Below are 27,567 nucleotides of genomic sequence, written 5' to 3'. Positions count from 1 at the left end.
CTAGAGACCAGTTGGATCAAGAAATCGCTAGAATGTTTTACACTGGAGGTTTGGCTTTAATCTGGCAAGAAATCCACATTATCATATGTCATATCAGTTTGTTGGTGCTAATAAAATTGATGGTAATGTGCCTCCTGCTTATAATAAGTTGAGGAAGACTTTGCTACAGAAAGAAAGAAAAAATGTTGAGGGTTTATTAGTACCGCTTAAGTCAACATGGAATGAAAAAAGGGTGATGATTGTGTCAAATGGTTGGAGTGATCCTACAAGAAAGCCTCTGATTAATTTTATTAGTGTTTCAGGAAATGCTCCTCTGTTTTTGAAAGCTGTGGATTGTGCGGAAGAAGTGAAAGATAAGATTTTCATCTCTAATTTGATGAAAGAAGTTATAAATGAAGTGGGTCATCAAAAAGTTGTGCAAATCATCACTGGCAATGCAGCAAACTATAAGGTGGCTGGAGAGATTATTGAATGTACTTATGCTCACATTTATTGGACACCTTGTGTGGTACACACTCTTAATCTTACTTTGAAGAATATTTGTGCGGCAAGGAATGTGGAATCAAATTTTGAAACATATGATGCATGTAATTGGATAACAAATGTTCATGGGACACTCTCGTAATCAAACATTTTATCATGAACCACGTCATGAGACTAGCAATATTCGGTAAGTTCTCTACTCTTAAGTTGGCTAATTCGTGACTACGGTTACCACGGGATCTCCCGTCACAAATCTGTGGCAAAGTTTGAATTATTTGTTATTTGAAACTTGACATAAAGAAATGTCAATCGATGTTTTTTGTTTTGTTTATTGTGTTTTAACATAAAGTTTAAAGAATATATTGGTTTTGACAAAAACTATGAGTGATTGATTTTACTTTTGTCTACAAGCTACAAGTTTGCCATGGAATAATTTGTGGGTGAATGTGATATTTTGTATAGCCACGGAAACTGTTGTGGCTAAGCCATGGGTAATTTGTATTATAAATAGAACGTGTCATCTTCTTATCATTTCATACACAACAACCAAAAACAAAAGTCTTTATTTTTTCAAAACATTTACTTTTTTGTTTGTGATTGTTCTCACTTTATACAATCCAAACATGTTTAATTATTTTGCTTCGAGAGAGTGGATGGATCGACATATAGATCCACAGAAGAATCGTGTATCAGAAGAGTTTATAGATGGGGTTGACACATTTTTTGATTTGCGTGTAATCAACATTCTTATATGGAGAGAGGAACTTTACCTTGTCCTTGTTCACGGTGTAGGAACATAAAGCAGCGGGATGTCCAAACTGTTTCCAAGCATCTACATCGAAATGGTTCAAAGGGAATTATTATGTATGGACGAGCCATGGCGAAAATTATTATGATGCGGGTGAAACATCGTCGAGGACAAATTATTTTCCTGTTGAAGAAGAAACTTGGGATAATCATTCTACACATGATCAGCTACCGGTCAAAAATTATGGTAACATTCCATACGAAGATGTTAACATTGGAGAAGAAGCTGCGCCCAATTTTCAAGAGTATATGCCTGAAATGGTCAATGAAGAGCCATACCATGATAATACCTCTTTATGATGGGTGCATTAAAGGGATTTCTCAAATTTACGTGACATCGCGTGTGTTGAACATAGGTCCAAGTGGAATTTGGTTGAGGCATGCGTCGATGAAATATCGCAAACAAATAAAGAAGTTTATCTCAAGCCAAATAAAGTTCAGGGGTTTTATTATGAAACGAAGAAATTGACTCGGGCGCTAGGATTGCCATTACAAAAGATTGATGTTTGTGAGGATAACTGCATGCTTTTTTTGGAAAGGGGAAGACTGCGAGCTTATGCAGTGTCGGTTTTGTAAGAAAGACAGATTCCATCCAAACAACGGCAAAGAAAAAAATAAACCTAAGCAAAGAATGTTTTACCTACCAATCACAGAACGATTGAAGAGGTTATCCAAATCGAAGGTGACAGCATCTCATATGTGATGGCATGCTGAACATATCTCTCCAGAAGGAGAAATGATACCCCAATCAGATGGAGCAGCGTGGAAGCATTTTCAAGAGGTATATCCTACATTTGCTAATGAGAATCGTAATATTTATCTAGGCTTGTCGTCAGATGGATTTAATCCAATTGGTATGAATGGTGAGGCACATTCAATTTGGCATGTGCTCGTGACTCCTTATAATCTTCCTCCTGGTATGTGTATGAAAAAAGAATATTTTTACTTAGCAATACTAGTACCAAGGCCAAAACCTCGACAGAAAAGTCTGGATGTTTTTTTGCAACCGCTGATTGAAGAACTAATGAGTTTATGGAACGATGGCGTGGAAGCATTTGATGTATCAAAAAATCAAAATTTCAAGATGTGAGCTGCATTAATGTGGACAATCAGCGATTTCCCGGCATAGGGAATGCTTTCTGGGTGGATGACGCATAGTCGATTAGCGTGTCCATACTTTCTAGGTGAGACGAAGTCGCATTGGTTGCCTCATGGAAGAAAACATAGCTGGTTCGATTGCCACATAAGGTTTTTGCCGTCTGGTCATCCTTATAGACAGAATGTGAAATCGTTTAGACGAGGCGCTTCATAGAAGGATCATCATCCACCGTGGCTTACCGGAAAAGAAACTTTGCAGGAAAGAATCAATACCATTGAAGGATTGTACAAAACCGTTGACTGCAGAGGGAATGGCCATGACAATCCTGCTCGAACAATTGATGGGTATGGTGTGTATCACAACTGGGTGAAAAAGAGTATTTTTTTGGAGTTACCATATTGGGAAGATTTACTTCTTAGACACAATCTTGATTTCATGCACATAGAAAAAAAATTCATCGATAATCTCATCAAGACAGTGTTGAATGTTCCGAGAAAAACAAAAGATAACATTAGATCGAGGATGGATCTCCCAGCATTATGTAGAGAAAGAATTTAGAGCTTACTCTAGATGGAAAAGCGCCACCGCCAATCTTTGGATTAACGGCTGAAGGTAAAAAAAAAATTCTAACGTGGCTAAAAAATGATATCAAATTTCCAGATGGTTATGCTTCAAAATTTAGACGTTGTGTTGATGAAAAGTCTTGGACGCTGTCGGGACTAAAAAGTCATGATTGTCATAATGCTTTGTCTTTTGTTTTTTAAAGTTATACTTAATGTTGATATATATATATATATATATATATATTATCTGTCTATTTTTTTTTTAGATATTGCATTGTTTTTTCGGGATGTATCTTTGAAGACATTAAAAACAGAAGATATTGCGGTGCTGAAAGAAAATATTGTAGAGAAACTTTGCAATTTAGAGAAGATATTCCCTTTAGATAAGATATTCCCTCCATCGTTCTTTGATGTTATGGACCATCTTCCTGTCCACCTGCCAGATGAAGCTGCTTTAGGTGGCCCCATGCAGTATATGTGGATGTATCCATTTGAAAGATATATGTACCATCTAAAGAGGCTAAAAACAAGGCTAAAATCGGAGGATCGATTGTTGCACAATCTTTGATTGAAGAGACTTCATATGTCTCAAGAAATCATTTTGAACATGCATTTTCACAATCTCCTGAAAGTCTTGAAGACGTCCAATTTAGTTACGCTTATCCAGATGTTCCGATTATATTCAAACCTGCAGAACATATTAGTGGGAAAATGACAAATGGGTGGTTAAATGATGTCAACTACAACGTGCTCCAAACGTATTTTATGCTCAATTGTTCTGAGTTTTCTTTGTATGAGAGGTATAATTATAGTTATTTTATCAATATATATAATAATTAATTCAAATATATATTTTTACATCAATTTTAAAATTTAAACAGAATTTCTGAAGAATATATGGCGCAAAGCAATCCTGATACTACCTCGAACGCATTGGAGATTGCTAAAAAAAATTACTATGCCCAATGAGTTAAAGACTATGTAAGTTTTTTTTTTCTAATAATGTTATTCATTAATATATGTTAAATTTATTTAATCTATAAAATTGTCATATAATATATTAATTAATTAATTATACATATTTTTTACAGATTAATGATGCAAGTAGATCATATATTTTTCCATTGTGGATCTTGGAATTTGTACAAGGTCTGAGACACAATTTCACATCTTGGCCTATGTACTACACACGAGGATACCACTTCCACACTCGTAGACATGGACAAGATAAAAGAACTCAAAATTATGGTGTTATGGAACCACAAACAAAATTATTACGGACTTATTTAACAGATTATCATGATCGATTATCATGGTGCTGTTGGTTTGAAGATAATGGTTTTCAAATGCAGGTGGTTCGATACGACAGAAGGTTGTGGGATGCGCATACATCCTTCTGGTATTGTTGATGTCGCACCACGTAGAATGATGTTACTATATTTTACCATATTTAAGGCCTTGTTTAGTTCATGTTTTGCATATAGAAATGATTCCTTAGGTTTTATAACCATTTATGTCCAAATATACACTTAGGATGTTTAGAAGCATGCATTGCATACATTTGTGCATTTGGAGTATTATTAGGTGTTATGGAGCTCTAAAAGGGTAATGAAGGACTTGGTGTTATTTCTGGAGCTAAACAAGAGGACTGAGAGTATCAGGAAGTGGATTCGCAAGGCAACTCGACCACAGCACTCGAGCAGGCACATGGTCGAGTACTCGGTCAGATTCATAACGAGCTCCTCAAAGATCGATCCAAGTGAAGATCTTCCGTGTCGATTCAGGTTCCGCATCCTTCATGAGAGTTGTAGGAAATTGAGATAAAGTTCTAATGCCGGTGGTTTAAAGGCAATCAGAGGTGTAGTGCAATAGTTATCCCGATTTTAGCAACGTGACGGACCAACCACTCGACCATGCACTCGACCGTGCACATGGTCGAGCTGACCGCCACCTCTCTGTTTTGTCCTCTAGCTAACTAGAACTTCTCTCTCTTTACTATATATATGTGTACTGGCACTTGTGGCCGAGGAGAGAGATCCTGGAGACCATGTAGACACCTCATAACCTAGTTTTTGCCATTTTTAGCTTTTTTTACTTTATTGCATCATCTCTTATCTTTTCTCTAGATTTTCATAGATTTGTAACCTTCATAACTTTGAATCTGTTGAATATTTGCTTTCACTTCTTTGTATTAAATTGTTTATCTTTATCTCATCTTTCTAATCATGATAGTTTCATTAATTTCTGGGTTTGTGTTCTTCATGATGATTTTTAGATCTTATTAGTGGCTTAGGATCTTAGGGATTGATTAGGCTGGATAAGGGTTATGGTTGTTTAGATTGGTCAAGCTTGATTGTTATATATCTCTTCTAGATTAGATATGCTCTATGCTATTCTTATACTGAGAGGGTAAGGATAGATCATAAGCTTCTTAGCATCATATCAATGTCTAAGTTGTTAGATAAGGCTAATACTAGAGATTATCATGAAGCATGCTAAGAGATTAGATGTTTACTATGATTTTGACATTGATGATCTGGTTGGTTAATGCCTGCTTTGATATGTAATAGCTAGTGAGAACTAGGTCTAAGAAGTATCTTGGCTTGATTGTTATTGTCATGAGAATGGATTAACATGTATTAGAAGATCATTGTCTAGAGATAGCTCATTGTTGATTGAGGTTTGTTGACCAATTTAGATAGCCATAGCTTGAGTCCATCCCATGAATCCATCCTTAGGACCTTTCTTTGTTTATTGATTTCCATGTTTAAGTATTGTTAATTGCTTGTTGTTTGCTCTGTTTTCATTATTTGCTCTGTTTTTGTTCATTCGCTTGTCAACTCGACCTCCCACTAGACCATGCACTTGACCGAGTGCTAGGTCGAGCTCCATTTTACTTTATTGCTTATGCATTGTTCTGTTCCTGTTTTCTTCTGCTTATTAGTTAATTCTGCTTAGTCTTGTTTATTGCACTTGTTCTACAGTTTAATTCAGCATTAGTATTCTCTTAAGTTGCCTTAGTTCATTGCATTTCATTATTGTCATTAGGTTGTTAGAAACAAATCAACTTGATATTTGGCTTAACTTGAATGCATTGATCACATCTTGACTGCTTACATATCACACTCTTTATGGATTGACATCCTTTATGCTACAACATCATAAGGGAACTGAAACACCTTGCATTACATTCTGATCATTCATACTTATGTTTGTTTGTTTGATTGCATCATTCATTCATTCATAAGTAGATACTTGAAAAAGTTCTTGTTTCAATTGGCGCTGTTGCCATTAGGGTGTTTATATGTTCCTGTCGAGATTTCATTGTTTTAAGATTAAGCTATGTTACTTTTGATTCTATTACTCACCTTGATATGATCCTCCCAAGGATTCGGCACCTTCGAGTTGGTTGATAGAGACACCTTGATTCTAAAGACGACGAAGCCTCAAGAATAAGGATGGTGGAATGAATGGTCGCACAAGAGTTGCGGAAAGACTCTTGATATACCGGTTTGATCTTTCAGCCTCGCACCAAAAAGATCAGATCTCTCAGCCTCACACCAAGGAGATCGGGGTTTTGACTATCGGAATCACACCAAGTAGTCGGTTTTGATTGTTGGAATCACACCAAGCAATCGGTTTTGTTCACAAAGAACAGAAGAGAATCACTCTCAAAAAGAAAAGGTTTTGATAAAAAGTTGGATTGTTGATTATTTCTTTACTCTTACATGAGTTTATATAAGATAAGAAAACTTGGTAACAAAGCCAAATATTATTCTTGAAACTAAAAACAATAAAGATAGATAGTTGAATGAAGATTCAACTCTTGAATTTTGTCTTCCCAAGGTTTCCTTCCCAAGGTGAGTTGAACTCCAATTTTCGTCACTTCTCTTTGACCACAAAATAAAGTGATTATTTTGGGCTTCCTTGGACTTGAATTAGGTTCAAACTGGGCTGGACTTGATAGGTATCATCCCCAAAATAATTTCCCATGCTCTCTTTTGCCATAAGTTCTGGTATTAGCCCATTAAGTACCTCCTTGATCTTTTTAACTCTCTTTGACTCCTTGATCCAATTTGCTGATGAGAAACAGCATGGGCTGTATCATTTCTTCATCTTGGGCTTAGTAGAAAACAACTCCTGGTTGCCAAACATAATTCTGGAAGCTATTAAACCAACTGGACCTGAAACTCATCAAGTTAAGAAATAGATCCACCTCCTTTGGCAAATGGGACGTAACTCTGTGGTTTGTTGGCCAAATCTTGTGTTCTTGAGCTTGTTGGAAACATAAGAGATCCATTGAGATCCTCCAGTTGATTTCGTGTCCAAATTGATTCTGAGGTGGTCTGTGTAACACGATCTTTGGCTCAGACGCGAAAATGGAACTAGGACAGATCCACTAACTTGAAATATCCATATCTTTCAAGTATGAACTGATTTTAACGTGCTTCCAATTCTCAGTGGTTCTAGGATGGATCAAGATTTCAGAACAGTTTTGTTCATAGCTTGAGTACTTCTGGCTTGGTCGGAATCCTCCTTTGAATTCTCGTAGGTCTAAGTCGCGTAGCCATGAGTTCACCTGATTTGTAAAATGAATAACTCCTTCACCTAAACTCTGATTGGACTGATTCAACTTCGAGATATGCTCTAGATGAGGTAAGAATGCATCTCAAATAGCAGTTTGGTAGGAAGAGTTGATCTTTGACTTCGTTCGTGTTGAGCAAGACTCAAGGGTCGTCTTGGATGGTCTCATGATCATATCATACCCCTCCTCTTGAAAAAGTTTCGTCCTCGAAACTGTAAGACTTTGGGTTGGAGAGTGTTGAAGTGACTCTGGTGGCTTACCATGAGGAAGATTTGCACAGTTTATAGTGAGATCTTTCTTGGTTCCTACAAAATCATCAACTTGCTCTATCTTGCTTGACGATAAATGTAATGTTGGCTTTTCTCTCCTTGTTGGTTCATCAGATGAATCATCCATACTATCAAGGTTGTTGATGATAATGCCTTTCTTCGCGGCTTCCTCACTCTGATCTTTGCTGATCTCTTTGTGCTTTGGTTCCTCGGCTTCTGTTTGCTCACTCGGTGATTTTGCTATTTCTAACAGATTTTTCTGAACCAACAACTCCTTGTGCTCCTTTGGTGATGGTAACGAAACAAAAGCAGCTTTCTCTTCTTTAAAAACAAGAGATGTCCTTTCTCGTTGGGTGAAGACTCTACCTTCTGGAAAAATAACCTCTTGGATTGATTGTAAGAAGGTATTCCTTGCAAAGTTCTTCACTAGCTCAAGGACTGCATATTTGAGGAATGAAATTTCAGGATTTCTCCAAAAGAACAATGAGACCTTTTGTGAGGCATGGGAGAGGTTCAAAGGATATCAAACACAATGCCCACATCATGGATTCAGCAGTGAATATTTGTTGGGTACTTTGTATAGAGGTGTTCTTCCCAATATCAAGATGCTCCTAGACACAGCCTCCAATGGAATCTTCATGAATAGAGATGTAGCTGGAGGTTTGGAATTAATAGAGAACTTTGCTCAGTCTAATGGAGATTATAGTGATGAATATGATAGCAGCTTAAGGGGAGGTGTTGATTCTAAGGAAGAGCATAGAAAGGAACTACAAGCTTTAGAGGAGAAGCTTGAGAAGCTAGATAACCTCTTTCTAACCCAGCAGAAGCAAGTACATGTTCTTTGTGAAGCTGAGCAGTTTATGGTCCCAGTTTACCCTCCACAACAACCCCAGCCAGCTCCTGCTCAAGATCATGAGATGAAGAGTATGCTTCAGCAACTCCTACAAGGTCAAGCTAATGGAGCTATGGAAACAAGTAAGAAGCTCACAGATATGAATAACAAGGTGGACTGCACATACAGTGACCTTAATACCAGGATTGAAGCCTTAACTTGCAGAATGCTTCTACTAGAGAGGAAGAATGAATCTTCTTCTTCTATTCAACTCAATGAGACCACAATTGACAATCTAAAGGAGTTTGCCACTGCCCAAGATATCTCTCTCAAAGAACTACCTTCAAAGCGCACTGAGGACAGTTGCAACCAAGTTGTGGAGGATTTTCTTCAACCAGAAGTGCAGAATGAGAGGAGAACTGAGCTTGAGACACCATTCGACCATACACTCGACCATGCACACGGTCGAGTGCCTGGTCGAGTGCCTGATCGAGTCATTGCTCAAAATTTTAGCAAGCCGGTTTGGTTCATTCCTCCTCCCTATCAGCCACCTTTGCCAATTCCAGGACGGTTTAAAGAGCAAATGCTGAAAAAGTACAAGGCTTCTATTGATCAGCAAGCAATGATGGTCTTGAGTCATGAACCTTTATTAGAAGATGTTGAAATGAAGGATAAGCCACAAATTAAAGAGCTTGAGTAGAAGAAGCCAACTATTGATGGGCAGACCTTCAGGATTGTAGAAAAAGGTCATGAAACTGAGTCTGAAATCCTTAAGGGTGTGAATGGGGTAGAAACAGAGATTTTAGGTCACTTGGCCTACCACTCGACCTACCACTCGACCGAGCACCTTAAGTCACTCGAACGAGTGGTACCAAGTCACCCAAAATGCCCAGACTTCATCCCCAAGATTCACCAACAACAAGAGCCAAGAAATCCTTCCTTTGATGGTTTGTCTGAGCTTCAAACTGTCAAATTTCTACATGATTCAGTGAGGGAATTAACAACTAAGGATGAGGAGATAAGTGGGCAAATCAAGCAACTCCATGGTAAAACCAAAAGTTCCTCTCCAAAGAAAGCAAGGGAAGGTCTGAGTATTATTAGCAGACACAGCTCTTTTAGCATTGACCCAGGAATAAGAGGAGCAATACAATCTTTGGGAACAAAGGGTACTTCATCACCTCTCTATGACTCTTCCAAAGCATAAGAAGTATGCAAAGTCAAGCTTAGAGACTTTAAACAAGCTCACTTGGGAGGAAGTCCCAAAGGTATCCTTGTATATATTGGTTTAAGTTTCTTGTTATTTTGATCTTGTTTTCTTTAGTGTTATGGTTGGGCAGGTAGCATGAATGTACTTTAAGCACTTGGTGGATATCAAATGAATCCCACCCTTAGCCCATCCCAAGTAGTACTCCAACTCTATCTTTGTATATACCATTGCATTTGTTGTTTTTGTGCTCTTTCTTGATTCTTAAATCCTCTTTCAAATTTCTCTTACACAAGGGACTGTGTAATTTAAGTTTGGGGGAGGGTTTGAGATGACATTTGATGTTGTGTTCTGTTTTCTTATTTCAAATTTTTAGCATAATCATGTTAGTACTTGCATTTCATCTATGACATAGAAAAACCTACAAATTTGAAAATTTTTGCAAAAATCTTTACAAAAAAAAGAGAGTGTTCATGTAGTTTGCATTGCATATTAGGATCTTGTTAGTATGTTTCATGTAGGACTGTTTCATATTTGCATTAGGGATCTATGATGAGTTCAGTCTAGTTAACTTGTTTAAATTAGCTAGACTAGGATCAATGCCCAAGTTAATAGTACTTTGATGCTAGTTGAGTGAGCTAGAAACATAAGATTGAACCAAGCCTTGAATTCCTATATTGCATTTTGGTCTAAATTGAAGCATGTTGTGATTTGATGTCATTTCATACTTATAAGAACCTAATATTGACTTGTAACTATCTGGTTGTGCATTGTTTTAAACTCATGGATACCATACACATATTTGGATCATCTTTTTCCTTTTTACCACTCTTGTTGATCCAAGTAGCTGATTTCACTTTTAAATCAGTTTCTCCTACCCTTAACCAACCCTTCTTTCAAGCCATGTTTATTCTTGAGTGTATGAGGCCTTTTTGGGATTGAGCTTGGTAGAAAGTGTTAGGTTTGAGCTGACAAGAGTAAAGCCTTGTGTAGTTCTAGTTTGCAATTTTCAAACTAGATAGGACTAGGTGGTTTAATTGTTGGGTTTGTGACTTGGTTGTTTTGAAAAAAGAAAAGAAAAGAAAAGAGAAAAAAAGAAAGAAAAGGTTAGAGTCTTTAGGAGGGGAATGTGTTTAAGAGAATTTAAGCTCTAGTGAAAGAATGGGAAGTATAAAGATTGTTGAAGATGGTTCTAACCAAAGAAAAGAAAGAAAGAAAAGAAGAGTCTAGCAAAAAGCTTTTATGTCTTAAATATTAAGAAGAAAAGGGAACCATAGCAATAAGAAAGAAGTCCCCATTCCACTAGTTGATTCAAATAAGAAACATCTCCTAAGGCTTAAAAACAAAAAGAGAAAAGGGTACTTAAGAACAGAAGAAGACAAATGGTAGAATTAGGACCATTTGGGATTAGAATGTTAGGATCAAACACTTTGAGTGCCTTTGGGTAGACAAGGTTTTGTTCTTGTATGTGTCTATTAGTTCTTACCTTTAGCCTTCTTCTAAAGCATTTTTATGAGAGAACCTTGACTTAATGAGCCCCACTCTAAAGAGAGACCATCCTAGTCTCTAAATCATTATCTCCAAGCCAAATGAGTTTAAACATTGCACAATCTGATTCATGTTCTTGCTTAATGAATATTAAAGGAAATGATTGATCTGAATGCATGTGGATATCTAAGGCGTGAATCAGTAGAGGTTGTGATAGGTCTGTCTAAAGTTTTTAAGTACAGCTCATTCACCTTGCATCATAGTACTAGTAACTTGGACATTGATTCTAGGTAGCTCATTAGTAAGTTGTTAGGTTCTAAGATCCCACTTTCAAACCTCACCTTCCTACTTATGTCTTGTTTATTTGCTTGAGGGCAAGCAAAGACTAAGTTTGGGGGTGTTGATGTTACTATATTTTACCATATTTAAGGCCTTGTTTAGTTCATGTTTTGCAACATATAGAAATGATTCCTTAGGCTTTATAGCCATTTATGTCCAAATATACACTTAGGATGTTTAGAAGCATGCATTGCATACATTTGTACATTTGCAGTATTATTAGGTGTTATGGAGCTCTAAAAGGGTAAGGAAGGACTTGGTGTTATTTCTGGAGCTAAACAAGAGGACTGAAAGTATCAGGAAGTGGATTCGCAAGGCAACTCGACCAGATCACTCGAGCAGGCACATGGTCGAGTACTCTGTCAGATTCATAACAAGCTCCACAAAGATCGATCCAAATGAAGATCTTCCGTTTCGATTCAGGTTCCGCATCCTTCATGATAGTTGTAGGAAATTGAGATAACGTTTTAATGACGGTGGTTTAAAGGCAATCAGAGGTGTAGTGCAAGAGTTATCCCGATTTTACTGAACAGATATCATCCCGGATCGAAGACTTGAGCTACGTGACGGACCAACCACTCGACCATGCACTCGACCGAGCACATGGTCGAGCTGACCGCCGCCTCTCTGTTTTGTCCTCTAGCTAATTAGGGCTTCTCTCTTTACTATATATATGTGTACTGGCACTTGTGGATGAGGAGAGAGACCCTGGAGACCATGTAGACACCTCATAACCAAGTTTTTGCCATTTTTAGCTTCTTTTACTTTATTGCATCATCTCTTATCTTTTCTCTAGATTTTCATAGATTTGTAGCCTTCATAACTTTGAATCTGTTGAATATTTGCTTTCACTTCTTTGTATTAAATTGTTCATATTTATCTCATCTTTCTAATCATGATAATTTCATTAATTTCTGGGTTTGTGTTCTTCATGATGATTTTTAGATCTTATTAGTGGCTTAGGATCTTAGGGATGGATTAGGCTGGATAAGGGTTATGGTTGTTTAGATTGGTCAAGCTTGATTGTTATATATCTCTTCTAGATTAGATATGCTCTATGCTATTCTTATACTGAGAGGGTAAGGATAGATCATAAGCTTCTTACCATCATACCCAATGTCTAAGTTGTTAGATAAGGCTAATACTAGAGATTATCATGAAACATGCTAAGAGATTAGATGTTTACTATGATTTTTGACATTGATGTTCTGGTTGTTTAATGCCTGCTTTGATATGTAATAGCTAGTGAGAACTAGGTCTAAGAAGTATCTTGGCTTGATTGTTATTATCATGAGAATGGATTAACATGTATTAGAAGATCATTGTCTAGAGATAGCTCATTGTTGATTGAGGTTTGCTGACCAATTTAGATAGCCATAGCTTGAGTCCATCCCATAAATCCATCCTTAGGACATTTCTTTGTTTATTGATTTCCATGTTTAAGTATTGTTAATTGCTTGTTGTTTGCTCTGTTTTCATTATTTGCTCTGTTTCTGTTCATTCGCTTGTCAACTCGACCATGCACTCGATCGAGTGCTAGGTCGAGCTCCATTTTACTTTATTGCTTATGCATTGTTCTGTTCTTGTTTTCTTCTGCTTATTAGTTAATTCTGCTTAGTCTTGTTTATTGCACTTGTTCTACAGTTTAATTCAGCATTAGTATTGTCTTAAGTTGCCTTAGTTTATTGCATTTCATTATTGTCATTAGGTTGTTAGAAACAATTCAACTTGATATTTGGCTTAACTTGAATGCATTAATCATATCTTGACTGCTTACATATCACACTCTTTATGGATTGACATCCTTTATGCTACAACATCATAAGGGAATAGAAACACCTTGCATTACATTATGATCATCTTAGCTTAAGTTTGTTTGTTTGAATATCATCATTCATTTATTCATAGGTTAAGATAGAAAAATCCTTGTTTCATAGAAGATAAGAGAAATACGATCCTTTTGTGTTACCAGAATAATGTGATCATGTTTGTTTCATTCCTTATCCACGTTTGGGTGGAAGTACAACGGTAGATGATTGGTGGGCTTGTACTAAAGTCTTACCTCGAGATGTTCGTGAAACATTGGAAGTATATGAAATAGCTTTACAAAATGATAGATACAACCAAATAGTTGTACCAAGTGAATTGCTAAGGGTCCAAGTTCATGATGTGCAAGACATTTCTAATTATGAAGATTTACTGTTGGATGATCCTGATGACGAGTATGTATTAGACGATGATATAGAAGATGTGTGTGATGATTCTGATTCGAACTCCGATTAAGTGTTAATTTTATCTATTTATGTATGCATCATTAGTTTTGTCATCTTTTGTAAGATATCTTTCATATTATGGATAATAATCCTATTACTTCAAAAGTTAATAATTACACTAACTAATTTATATGATATGTGTCATATTTTGTGAATAATAAATCTACTCCAAAACAAATAATTACATTAAATAATTTATACGATGTATCATATTTTGTGAATAATTAATCTACTCCTACAAAACTAATAATTACATTAATTAATTTATAAAAGACATATGTCATATTTTATGAATAATTAATCTACTATTACAAAAACTAATAATTACATAAAATAATATGTTTTAAAAAACTAGATTAAATATATAATTTATTACAATTTGGAAGGAGTGCAATTTGGGGGAAGGTGAGAATATTTGGGATTTACCGCCTAAATAATTTTGGGTTTGTGGAAGAAGAATAAAATATTAAGTAGTGATTTATTTTTTCCTAAGTGTTCCTCTTCTATTTTATTTTCCGAAGTGTAATTTCTCTCCTCTTCCACTAACCTAATTAAGCTCTCTCGTCTAAATCCAACACCACCGCTACTTCTTCTCTCCTCTACCTCCCGCTTCGTCATCTAAATTCCACACCACCGTTGCTTCTCTCCTCTTCCTCCGGCCTCGTCCTCTATCAACCACACCACCGCTGCTTCTCGTCTCGTATATTCCGGCTTCGTCCTCTATCAACCACACCACCGCTGCTTCTGTTTCTCGTCTCCTCCTGCTTATTTAACTTCTCACGCTCCCAAATTTTCAGTTCTAGAAGACTAGAACCATCAATATCTCAGGTAAATCTCCCCTGCATCACCAATCTTCCAGTTCTAGAACCATCGCTGTCCTAATTTTTCTTGGGTTCAAAATCGTTTGCGTTTTAAACCTCAGGTTTGATGTATAGTCTCAAAGATTTTTGGGGTATTGATTTATGGTTATTTCTCGAGAACTATACTGAATTCTCTTCACTTTTACGAACTATACCATAATTTTTTGAATTTTAAAACCAGTATACTGTGTGATTTATATTGTTCCTATGATTACGTTATCCTTCAGAAGATATATATTAATTTGGATTTGGTGAGCGTGCATTCATTGCTTTTGTGTATCTTGGGATAACTAATCATTTGCTGATACGTTTGGGGATTTACACTACAAGAAAACACGCATTTTGCGACTACACTATTAGTCACCTAGTAGTCGCAAAATCAAGAGTTACGACTAATTAGCGACTACTTCATACAGTCGTAAATCGAGAGTCGTTAATTGTTGTAGTCATAAATTTAGTCGCAATTTTACGACTAATAAACGACTATATACATGTTGTCACACAATAGTCATCATTTAGTCGTAAATTATAGTGATTCTTTTGCGACTACGTTACGACTATATACATAGTAATCATCATATAGTCGTTATTTTTAGTGAGTAGATTGCGACTATTGTGTGATTAAGAAACCTGAACAAATGGGTTGTTAATTTGGTCGGTAGATAGTCGTATAAGTTTTGGTGACGTTTTGGCGACTAATATATGTAGTAGTCACTATATAGTCACTTTAGTTTTTAGCTATATTGTTAAAATTTGATGACTATTTGGCGACTAATGTTTTCTGAAACTGGATATAGAATATTGTAATTTCTCTTTTTTCTTTTTAACCCTGTCAACCAAACCAAAAAATGATTCTAAATTGGAAACCTAAAGCAACACATAATATTCATGCCAAAATACATTGTACTAAAAAGTTATTATAGTTTCCAAAACACAAAGTACAACACATAGTGTAGCTATTGAGTTCATCAAAAAAGAGTTACTTAGTAGTAGGTAACACATAGAGTAACCTATGGAGTTGAAGTTGGATCTTCTTGTTGAAGAGGCTCTGTCGTGGTTGTCTCTTTAGCTGAATGGGTTGTCAAGAACTGCTTGAACCGTGGATCACATTCCCGCAGAAACTTCCCCACCAAGTCCAACTCGTCAATCTTCTCCTTCTGCCCAGCAATAATTTCGGATTGTTGAGCGATTTCTGCATCACGCCTCAACATTTCTGCATCACGCCTCAACATATGAGCAGCCTGCTCCTCTATCTTCCGTTGAGCTTCCTTCAACTGTTCTTGCATAGCCACAAAGGTAGAAGTGTCTCCTGCTTGCTTCTGCTTGCCATTGACAATGCAGTCATGGAGGCTTCCAACTCCAAAATGTTTTCCTCTTGAATCTTTCTCAGTGGACTGCAAAGTAAGAGAAAATAAGATATTAGAGGATGACAAATTAAACTCCAAGATAACATTTGTGTATTGTTAAAATAAAACGTAACCTGAAGAAAGATTTCTGTATATTCTTCAGTTGTTAGCTCCCGGGGCCGTGAATAACCATCTGAGATGGCAGAAGGATCTTCCTCGAGCTGAGACAACCTCTCTTGCACATTCTTCTCATATGTTTCTGCTATCTTCTCTGCCTTTCGATCAACATATGTCCCATCAGGCTTTGTATGTGCCTTGATGAAAACCTCACCAATAAGTACTTCTCTTCCCAATTCCTCTTCCTGCAATGTTAAGAGACAAACAAGTAAAATTTTAATATAACAGCTAGGTCAAAAATTGTGCTTCTTCAGTGTTCCAATATTCTGTCATTGTTGTTCATAGAGTAATTCCAATCCATTTAGGTTGGCGTCTAGTAGTTCTCACGGTGCTAACCATGTCTTTGAGCCGATTTTGACAGATGGTCTCGAAGTTAGCTTGAACAGTCCCAGTTATCAAAGGATCCCAAGTGTGGGTTTTCTACAAAAAACAAAAAGAAAATAGCTAATGTGAGTGAAAAGAAGCACAAGTAAATAAAACAATATATGAAGAGTAAAGCAGTATAGGAAGATTAAAGCTATATATGTAGGCTAGAGGACAAACCACTTAACCGCAAACTCAATGAAGTATCTTTCCTGTTTATCCCAAGGAACACATGTCCAGCTGTAGAAAGGACCTTCGAATTTGTTTATAATAATTTTAGTAATCTTCCGAACAAGCTTAGATCCAGTGTCACGATCAAACCTCCATACACATGAAACAATAAAACCAAAGTCAACCATCAGAGACACTCAAAATAACAAAACCAAAGGCTAAAGCAAATCAATAATCAAACTTAATGCTAAGTCTATGAGTTCAACTAAACTAAGAAGAAGAAGGATGATCTCAACTAAACTAAGAAGAAGAAGGATGATATCAACTAAACTAAGAAGACTTAATCCTAAGTCTAAGAAACGATACACCATAGCTTCAAAATTGACCATCAAGATTTGTGTGCACCATTATTCAAAGAGTTTGTAATCGCATCAGAGACCAAACACTTCATAACCAAGACCAATGAGGCCTAAACAATGAGACCTAAGCAAGACCTAAACAAAACCAAAACCAAAGAGACCTAAACAAGACCTAAACACTAATATGAAATGAGACGAGACCTAACCATACCATTCGGTCTTTGGTAGGGGAATGGGAGAGAGGACGGTGGTGAACTCATGTCTGTTTGGCACTACAAGCAGTGCATTTAGAGCCCGCAATGTGTCCTCCTGCAGTTCCGGCAACACCGGAGGATAATCAGCTTGGAAATTGTTGCCTTGAGACGATGGATGCGAACGATTACTGCGAGTCTGAGAGACTTCAACTGGAGAAGGCGGAGGGTCAACAAGAGAATGCGGAAGATGCGACAGATTGTAGTGGACTTCTTCAGAAGGAGTCGGGTGTACTTGAGGCTGCGGTGGGTGAGTGTAGGAGTTCTGAAAAATCATTTGAGGCGGAGGATAGTTCCGGATCTGGGCCGCCGATGACTGTCGTTGTACTTCAGGCGTCTGCAGCGGAGGAGGAGGTTGGACCGCCGGCGTGAAGTTGTATTGACTGGGTAGAGTGTTCGGCCGTTGATTTGGTGTTGACACTCCGACTCTCTGCGTATGATTAGGAGCAGTTTTCCTCTTCGTTCCTCCTCGATTAGGCATCGTATGAGAGATGATGCGAAGGATTAGGGTTACAGATTTGGGGGAATCGAGAGGAAAAAGAGAAGGATTAGGGTTACAGATTTGGGGGATCGAGAGGAAGAAGAGAAGGATTAGGGTTACAGATTAGGATTAAGGATTTGGGGGATTAGGGGATCGAGAGGAAGAAGAAGAAGAGAAGGATTAGGATTAAGGATTTGGGGGAATCGAGAGGAGGCGAAGGCTGCGAGAGGAAGAAGATAATGGAATAGGGTTTTCGTATTAGGGGGATCGAGAGGAAGAAGAGAATTGAGAATGGGTTTGGGTTTAGTTAGGATTAATGTTTGGTTAATTAGGCCCAAGTTTTAATCTAAGCCCAAATTTTAAAATTTGAATCACAATTTTAAATAACCAAGTTTATTTATAAAATACTGAATAATTTTTATAATATTACAAAATAATATTACACAAATATTACACAGTAAAAAGAAAAAAATTAAAAAACAAATACATAGTAATTTTGCCAAATAATTATGTATCTTCGTCTTTTTGTTCTTCATCATCAGAAGACGATAAATTACAATGGAATTCATCTTCTAGATCCGCATCTCCAACATCGTAATCAAGGTTTATTGGATTAGCGTCTGCTACCAAATTGTCGACTATGAGATCTTCAACTGTAGTCATCAATACAGCCTCATCATTTTCTGTTTGCAACATAGTCGGTTCCTTGTTTTCATATTCTCCTGAAATGTTTCCCCTCGGATTTACTTTCAGAACACTTAGCCACTCTCGCTTTGGTTTCTTTGTGTATGGATACGGAATATAGCAAACTTGATCCGCTTGAGATGCTGTTTGCAAAATCGCAATTTAGTATGGATAGTTACATTAAATAAACTTATATATAAATTATATTGAGTCTTACGTACCTAAAATGAATGACTCATATTTGTTGTATTTTCTCGAAGAGTTCACGTCAACAACGCCATTATTGCTCTTCCGAGTCCCTCTACCAATGACAGGATCATACCACTTACACTTCAAAAGTGTGATTTTCAAATTGGTCATCCCTTGGTACTCAAGTTTTATGACATCAGTTAAGTTCCCATAGAAATCTGCACCATCAGATGCGTCAGTGTAATTTTCACCTTTAACACATACACCACAGTTACATGTCTTCCGTCCAGCGCCGTGATTCTGCGTATGAAACACATAGCCTCTTGTAAAGTATATTGGCCAAGTTTTGACCTTGTGTAAAGGTCTATGCACTATCTCTTGAACCCAAGTAGGAAATGGATTTGTGGCGTTCCAGTATATAATCTGCATATATTATATAGGGTGAATGTCATGAAAACCCACTTTGGGTGTGAGTTCTGTCACAAAAACCCACTTTCCACTCATGGTATACTTTTCCAAGTTTTCCAAGCTCAGCTACACTTTCCTCGTGTTCAAGCTCAGCTACAAGCTCATCCTCCTTAGCTCCATCCATGATCACATCAAATTGTGTGGATGTTGTATGATGATTATTTGGTCTGTCTACATTGGTATCCACAAAAAAATATCCACATGATCACATCCATAGCCACCATTCAACTGCTATTCTTCAGCTTAATGTCTAGATATGCTTTGTAAATCCATGGAGACCTATCCACAGTTTTTCTATCCACTAAACTTTGTTTTTTTTTTTTAAAGTGAATAGTTTTGGTTTTAGGTTCAAGGGTTTATGTTCTAGAATTTAAAATTTAGAATTAAAGGGTTTTGTACTTATTTGGTCTATGTTGTGTTATGGATAATATGCTATGGATAAAGATCTAACCAAATTTATGTATGTATATTTTGTATGAATAAACACAAGTAACTATCTATTAACAATACTGCAATTGATTATCCACTTATAATTGAACAAATGTTCAACGACTGATGGATACTGTATAATCTAAAAATTCATAAAAAATATAGCAATATGTATCTTAAAATGTAGAAAATATATAATCATAACATATTTTATATAAATAAATAGAAAATTTGTTTTATGATAACAAATAAATATATTTTACTTTGTTAAAATGTTAACAACAAAAAAGAAGAGAAAAAGAGAGAAAAGAAGGAGAGAAAGAGAGGTAAGTTGTAAGTAAGGGAAAAAATGTAAAAGGAAAGTGGACACATAAGCAAAAAACTTGGGAAAGTATACCATGAGTGGAAAGTGGGGTTTTGTGACAATACTTTAGGAGAAAGTGGGTTTTCATGACATTTGCCCTATTATATACATATAAATATTATCAATGATATAATTAAATAAATGCATAATTAGAGTCCGTTACATGCGTTCGAGTATACTTACATAATCTTTCACCCACACATGATATTCTCAGCTCTTTTCGTGGACAGTTCTTTTTCGGTTAATTCAGGATATTTGGTAGAAAGAAAATCCTCGAACATACTAAGAAAATTAAATATATTTATTATATATGAGAAATATTTGTGGAGTCTATATATTTGCGAGTCTATATTATATACCTCTCAATTGGTTGAAAATAGTCACAATTCCGTAAAACATATGCATGTGCGCACTAATAGTCTCTCTCTAAAAGCCATACTTCATGCATTTCCCCACTTGGACGACCGACATGAGTAAATATATTAGGGACTCCAAGGACATGATATATTGGGACTTCACCTACATAGAATCTTGTTAACCTGATCAAATAAGATAATTAAAAGTAATTCAAATTAAGTATAAATTATAATTTCATTTAATTATACATTGATTTTGTTTATGATCGACTTTTTTGCAAAGTTCTTGAGCATAAGTCCCTAAAAAATGCTCTAATCCCTGCAAATGTATTCAAATTTCATGTCTTAGGAAATTATATTTAAAAATATATAGTACTTATTTAATTAAATAAGTAATCTGTAATATCTGATAATGCAAGATGGACGTTCCGGCCTAGGAGTTCTATGAAAATAAATGGAAGAAGTCGCGCCATAAAAACATGGCAATCATGACTCTTCATTCCTGAAAACTTGCCATTAATCAGATCAACACAACTAGCCAAGTTTGACGAATAACCATCTGGAAATTTCACTGCATGCTTGACACATTCCAATAAACTTGTTTTGGCTTCCTTTGTCAATGTATATGCTGGGAATGGAGCTTTACCCTTCCTATCAATATGTAAGTGTGGTCGAGAATAAAATTGTTCTATGTCTAATCTTGACATGATGTTATCTTTAGATTTACCCTGTACACACATAAGAGTATACAAGATGTTGTCCACAAAATTTTTCTCGGTATGCATCACATCAATATTATGTCGGAGATTGAGGTCCTTCCAATAAGGTAGCGACCATAATATACTTTCTTTGTGCCAATTATGTTCCTTTCCATAGCCTGGCATCTTCTTTTCATGACCATTACCACCGACTTCCCTGGTTTTTGGTGGATTTACACATTTCAAACGCTCGTAATAAACTTGCTCACCAGTTAAAGACTGCGGTGGATAGTCGTTAGAAGCGTCTCTTCCCTTCAGGAAATCTTTTTTGTTCTTCCTTAATTGATGACCATGAGGCAGGAATCTTCGGTGACAATCAAACCAACATGTCTTCCTTCCTTTGGGTAGATAAAACGATTTTGTACTTTCTATGTAAATTGGACAAGACAATTTACCGTGGGTGGTCCATCCGATAACATGCTATACGCCGGAAAGTCGCTTATCGTCCACATTAGTACTACCTTTAGATTAAAGTTTTGATTCAAAGACACATCGTATGCATCGACTCCAGTAGACCACAACTCTTTTAAATCCTCAATCAGAGGTTGTAGGAAGATATCGAGGCTAGCTCGCGGATGATTTGGCCCAGAATTCAGAATTGTAAGAAACAAGTACTCTGTATTCATGCACATACTAGGGGGTAAATTATATGGAGTCAAGATCACAAGCCACAATGAATGATTACGAGACATGCCAAATGGATTGAACCTATCGGTATATAATCCAAGGTAGACGTTACGGGGTTCTTCCGCAAACCGAGGGTTAAGTTCTTGGAAATATCTCCACTCCGCCGCATCAGAAGGATGATTCATTTCTCCCTCTTTTGATTGGTGCTCTGCATGCCATCTCATTGCCGCTGCAGTCTTTTGGCTCTGATACACTCTCTTCAACCTATCAGCAATAGGTAGATACCACATATGACTATATGGTACTCTTGTTCTCCGTCGGTCCTCCTTAGGCTTCCATCTTGGTGAACCACAAAATAGACATGTCTCTTCCTTTTCGTCTTCTTTCCAGAAAATCATACAATTGTTAATGCAAACATCAATTTTATAATATGGAAGGCCCAAATTACGCATCAATTTCTCTGTCTCATAATGTGAACCGGTAGACTGGTTGCCTTCTGGTAAGTAATCCCTCAAAATTCCGCAAACCGAATCTACTAACTTTTCACTCATATTATACTCCGCCTTATTTTGCATGACTCGAGCAGCCAATGACAATTGCGAGTGACCTTCACGACAACCATCATATAAAGGAGTTTTTTGCATTATCTAACAAGTCGTAAAATTTCTGCGAATGGTTTTGTACCGGTTCTTCCACATTCTCATAACTATCATTTTGATGATAATTATCATCTAAACCCACATTATAACGAAATGCATCATTCACCATATCCACATATGGATCTTCTACTACATTACCCATTTCTTCATGACTCCCATCATACGTCTTGTCAGTGTAACTACTTCCTATATCCAAATTAATTTTTTCTCCGTGGTTATACCAAACATAATAATCTGGCATAAATCCATTACTAAACAGATGACTCATAACTTTTCTACCCGAGAGACATCTATTGTTTTTGCAAACATTACATGGACAGAGAAACTTACCCCCATTATTCTGAACTGTATCTTGCCTACTTGCAAACGTTAAGAATTGGTCCACCCCCACTTCGAATTCAGATGAAAAATTTCTCGTCACTTCATCGAACCTCTTGTACATCCATTCCCGATAATTACCGCCATTACCACCATAATTGTAATATCCCGCCATTATAATTATATATATATATATATATATATTTTTGGGAGAAAATATAAGATTATATAAAGCCAAACTTTTTTTTTTGAATTAGAATTTTTTTTAGGAAAGGAAAGTGTCTTGTTCGGAATGAAGAGAAAAAATGAGTGCAACTCATTTTTATAGACTTTCCTAGGTGACTAATAGGCGACTACATAATAAAAGTTGGTACACCAACCCCCACATGCAAAACACGTTTTTTCACTGTATTTTGCGACTATTTGGCAACTACACAATGACTATGTAATGACTCGCCGTATGAGTCGCCGTACAGTCGCCAAATTTTACGACCGCTTTACGACTACCTTATGACTCGCCAAATGAGTCGTAACTTAGTCGCCAAAGTGTACGACTATTTGATGTGGTCGTACTGTAGTCGTTAATTTAGCGACTAAATTGCGACTACATAATTCCATCAACAATATAGTCGCCTCGTAGTCGTTAAAATACGACCACCGTACCGACTGCATGAATTAGTCGCTATAGAGTGACTCAGTAGCGACTAATTTCCTCTAGTAGCTACATAGTCGCTAAATCGTCACTATGTAGTCGTTATGTTTGGCGACTACATATGTAGTCGCTATTTGTAGTCGCTAATCACCTGTTTTCTTGTAGTGTTAGATTATGAAAGTTTAGACTACTTTGTCTGTATATGTTTGGCTCATTCATAAATACATTGTACGAAATACAATTATTTTAATCACACAACCAAATACGTTGTTCCACACTTGTGATGGAGAAGATATATATTAATGTACAGATCGTAGTATTACGTCTGTTGTTGATTCATTTGGATTTTGCATTGGCTTCAACTAGTTATATTTATCTTGATTTGAATAAGATCATATTAACTGCTACAGATGACATCAAAAACAAAGCGACAATGGAAAGCCCAGTTTCAGGCCAACTACCATGCCGCCGGGAGCTACCATGCCACTAGGAGCTACTGGTGTATCTTCTAATGGTGCTACCATGCCACCAGGAGCTACTGGCTTTTCTTCTAATGGTGCTACCATGCCATCGAAAGCTAACATGCCACCAGGAGCTACTGGTGTATCTTCTAATGGTGCTACCATGCCACCAGGAGCTACTAGCTTTTCTTCTAATGGTGCTACCATGCCATCGAAAGCTAACATGCCACCAGGAGCTACTGGTGTATCTTCTAATGGTGCTAGCAGTTCTAATAATGTTACCCTTGAGGCACTAATTAATGCACTAGCAAGGCGAGACCAGCCACACCTCCATCCGCAGAAGGTCAACGGAGCTTTATGGTATGATTTTGTACTTGGTTAAAGTTGACAGTTACATGTACACTCATAGAAAACCCTATAGTTACATTCTTAGTACTTTCAAAATGGTGCTATTGTAAACATCTCAGGTTCAAAATTGACAAATCTGTCAATAAATCCATCCGAACAACATGGTAGAGCAATTTCATGGGACCTTTGTGGAATTGGTCCACAGTACCACAGAACAAAAAGGATGAGTGGTGGCAGGATTTTGTGGTCAGTGTTTTTTTTTTATGAAACGTCCCGACCGCCACCTCTTAGTGGGGCCCATGTCCAATCCCAGCCTATGGGTCCACTTTCTTTAATGGGCCTCACGTCTTCTCAGTAGGCCCATGAGCCCATCCATATCCGACTGTCGGTTTGCTACATCCGGGAGGCTTTAAACACTTGTTACCGTCCCTACAAATCTCCACATGATCTTTTCTTGTGTTTTGTCCTTACTCGCACAGTTCCGACAGTCACTTCCCGGAAGGTCACCCATCCTAAGACTACTCCAGCATTAGCACGCTTAACTATGGAGTTCTCTCAAAACCTTTGACCGAAAAGATAAGTGCACTTTTGTGACAACCCGTCCTGCAGACCCCACTAGCCTCATTTCTAGCCGCCCCAACGGACCCCAAGCTGGCCCTACAGGGCATCAATCCTAACCCATCACTGTGGATATCCCAATCCACCAGTAGGTTAGTGGTACCAAAAGATTATAAGTTTCGTTTATAAGGCCTAGTGTCAAAAGTTCTGTTACATAATAAAACATACTTGATTTTAAAAAAAGACACACAAATCTACTCCGGGGGCCTAACGTTCACCACGCGCTCTAGTTCCCACTAAGGTTTACCTGCAAGACAAATATTTATCATAAGTAATCTAAGATTACTTAGTGAGTATCAGGGTTCCTGCAAAATCATAATAAATCCTCAACCCTAAAACCCCAAAATAACAATCAATCAATCAAGCAAGCAATCTGTTAACAAGAAAGCCTAATCTAACAACATGCAAGTCTAAGCTATTGAAATGACATGACCCGTTTTTTTTAATAATAAATAATAATAATATAAATAACTATGACTAGTGGTCCTATATCCACTAGCCACCTAACCACAATCACAAACAACAGCGGAATAATTGATGTTCATATATTTTACCTTGTTTTCCCTTAGTTTATCCACAACTTTTGCATCTTTTGCTATCCATTTAGGCCATTATTGTGTAGCTTTAGGACTAATCATGCATTAGAGTATAGTTGCATTGCATTTGCATCTTTTCATGCATAAACAGGTGATTTTGGAGCTTAAGGAGCATGCAAGCAATGCTAAGGAGAAGTGAAGCAATCCTGAGGAGAAAACAAGAAAGTTAAGGCTGAAGAATCAAGGTCCGGAGTCCAACTCGACCGCACACTCGACCAGACACTCGACCGTGTGCTGAGAAGGACTCGACCGAGTGGAGAATGCACGAGAGAAGCCAGCTCGACCAGCCACTCGACCGAGCACTGGTCGAGTTGACCGAGCCGTTGACTGCTTTGACTTTTTGTATTTTTAGGGCTTCCACCTCACCTCCTATATAAAGCCTTTGTACCTGCAGCCACCAAAGAGTCCAGCTTTTTAGAGAGTCTAAAACCTAGTTTTTACCTTTTTTAGATTTTATTCCTTTTGCACTTTCTTTTATTTTTTAGATTTTGTACTTGTTTAAGAAAGAAAGACTAGATTCTTGTATTTTATTTGTTTCATAACTTTCAAGATATTAAGATTTCGAGTTTTATTTCTTCATCAATATTGTAGATCTCTGTTTCATATTTCTAATGATGCAAGTTTCAATATTTTCTGGGTTTTTGACTTATTTCACCATGTGTTCTTGTGAGTAGTTTGCTTAGGACCTTGAGGATGGGTTAGGTTGGGTTGATCTTGTGGTTTATTTGATTTGGTCAAGCTTGATTGTTGTAGATCTCTTCTAGGCTAGATGTTCTTAATGCTGATCCTATATCTGAGAAGGTAGGGTTTGATTTCAAGCATCTTAGCATCACACTAATGTTTAAGGAGCATAGATAAGGCTAGATCTAGAGCTTACCATTAGGCTTGCTAAGAGATTAGAAGTCTTGTTTGGTTTGAGATGTATTACTTAATGCCTGCTTGTGTAGATTCTTTACTTTGTGAGAACAAGTCTAGAAATGCATAGGTTTGATTGTTTCTTGCCATGATAGTGGATTAAACATGTCTTAGAATAGTATGTCTAGAGATCAGCTCAAAGTTTGCTTGAGATTTGTTGACCAAGTTAGATAACCACAATGATTAGCTCAGCCCATGAATCCCTCCTCAAGGCCTTCTTTGTTTATTAATATCTTAGTCTAAATATCATTGCCTGCTTGTTGTTTGATTAGTTTTTGCATTGCTCTGTTTTTCTTGTGTTGCTCTGTTTTCACGTTTAGTCTAGCTCGACCCTGTACTCGACATACACTCGGTTGAGTGCTGCTCGATTTCGTCTCCAGAATTTGTGTTCATGCTTTATAGTTGTCCTGTCTTATCTCTTGTTTCATTCCTGTTTCATTTCTATTGCATTCACTTAGTTTTCTGTTCATTACTTGTCTTGCATTAGTTCATTAGCATAGTGTCTATTTCTGTTCTTGCTATTATAATCATTCTGTTTCATTTACATTTAGTATCTTGTTCTAGTTGTTTTTACTTTCTGCATTTCATATCTCATTATAGGATTGTTAGTGACAAACAATCTTTACATTTGGCTTGACTTAGACTCATATGCACATCTTGATTGTTCACAAACACTCAGATAGGATTGACACCTCTTATACTGCAACTGCATAAGGGGAATTGAAACACCCTGACATCCATTCATTCATAAATCATCATTCCATACATCATTCATTCACCACACCACACAAATAGTCAGTTTCAATTTGGCGCCGTTGCCCATTTGAGTTTGTTTTGTGACATTTAGGATCATTATTAGTCTAAGATTAAGTTCGTTTAAACACTTGTGAAGTTACTGAACTCGAATCTTCCTTTGCTTGGCTGTTTTGAGTTTCAGGTACCCACTCGACCACCTACTCGACCACCACTCGACCGAGTTGGGATCGAGCACTTGATCGAGCCAGAAGCCGGATCCAAATAGCCATTACTTCCCAGTCGACTCGACCACCCACTCGAGCCTGCGCTCGACCGTGTACCTATTCAAGTCTGTAGTAGAGTTTGTTGATGCACACAAGGTCAAAAGGCAAAGACAGTCTTCAACAGCCTATTGACAACATCCACAGGCTACAAAAGGG

At 37.1% G+C, this 27,567-nt stretch overlaps 3 protein-coding genes, 1 non-coding gene and 1 pseudogene across 4 annotated transcripts; 2 read left to right on the top strand and 3 right to left on the bottom strand.

Annotated features, from left to right (window-relative positions):
- The first annotated feature begins 1,106 nt into the window (after positions 1-1,106).
- On the top strand, positions 1,107-13,952 carry LOC147936216 (uncharacterized; annotated as a pseudogene).
- On the bottom strand, positions 8,251-8,356 carry LOC147936217 (small nucleolar RNA R71). Its single transcript, XR_015569745.1, has one exon. It is a non-coding gene; the product is annotated as a small nucleolar RNA R71 (small nucleolar RNA).
- Positions 13,953-14,453: 501 nt separating the features above from the next.
- Positions 14,454-26,046, top strand: LOC104773872 (uncharacterized). The gene is made up of 3 exons (XM_019242768.2): positions 14,454-14,770; positions 23,865-24,275; positions 24,383-26,046. The coding sequence occupies exons 2-3, from the start codon at positions 23,917-23,919 to the stop codon at positions 24,429-24,431; spliced, it is 408 nt and encodes a 135-aa protein (XP_019098313.2). The 5' UTR covers positions 14,454-14,770; positions 23,865-23,916; the 3' UTR covers positions 24,432-26,046.
- Positions 15,769-17,047, bottom strand: LOC147936215 (uncharacterized). Its single transcript, XM_087468633.1, has 3 exons — positions 16,869-17,047; positions 16,283-16,553; positions 15,769-16,196 (listed from the first exon to the last, which is right to left on the bottom strand). Exons 1-3 carry the CDS (start codon positions 17,045-17,047, stop codon positions 15,813-15,815), a joined length of 834 nt encoding a protein of 277 aa, XP_087324759.1. The 3' UTR covers positions 15,769-15,812.
- On the bottom strand, positions 17,420-17,979 carry LOC147936214 (uncharacterized). The gene has a single exon (XM_087468632.1). It carries the CDS (start codon positions 17,948-17,950, stop codon positions 17,420-17,422), a length of 531 nt encoding a protein of 176 aa, XP_087324758.1. The 5' UTR covers positions 17,951-17,979.
- Positions 26,047-27,567: the final 1,521 nt, after the last annotated feature.

Source organism: Camelina sativa, chromosome 10 (assembly GCF_030686135.1).
Source record: "Camelina sativa cultivar CO46 ecotype springtype chromosome 10, ASM3068613v1".
Lineage (NCBI taxonomy): Eukaryota > Viridiplantae > Streptophyta > Magnoliopsida > Brassicales > Brassicaceae > Camelina > Camelina sativa.
The sequence above is the reverse complement of the archived record's forward strand: the minus strand, read 5'-3'. Positions and strand labels throughout refer to the sequence as shown.

What these genes read in the sequence shown, in the direction of transcription:
- LOC104773872 (XM_019242768.2), top strand. Translation starts at nt 23,917, where the DNA reads ATGCCGCCGGGAGCTACCATGCCACTAGGAGCTACTGGTGTATCTTCT. An exon ending in AAGGTCAACGGAGCTTTATG is followed by an intron (nt 24,276 to 24,382) that starts GTATGATTTTGT and finishes TAAACATCTCAG; the next exon opens with GTTCAAAATTGACAAATCTG.
- LOC147936214 (XM_087468632.1), bottom strand. Translation starts at nt 17,950, where the DNA reads ATGCCTAATCGAGGAGGAACGAAGAGGAAAACTGCTCCTAATCATACG.
- LOC147936215 (XM_087468633.1), bottom strand. Translation starts at nt 17,047, where the DNA reads ATGGTTGACTTTGGTTTTATTGTTTCATGTGTATGGAGGTTTGATCGT. An exon ending in ATTGAGTTTGCGGTTAAGTG is followed by an intron (nt 16,554 to 16,868) that starts GTTTGTCCTCTA and finishes TTTTTGACCTAG; the next exon opens with CTGTTATATTAAAATTTTAC. An exon ending in ATACAGAAATCTTTCTTCAG is followed by an intron (nt 16,197 to 16,282) that starts GTTACGTTTTAT and finishes CTTACTTTGCAG; the next exon opens with TCCACTGAGAAAGATTCAAG.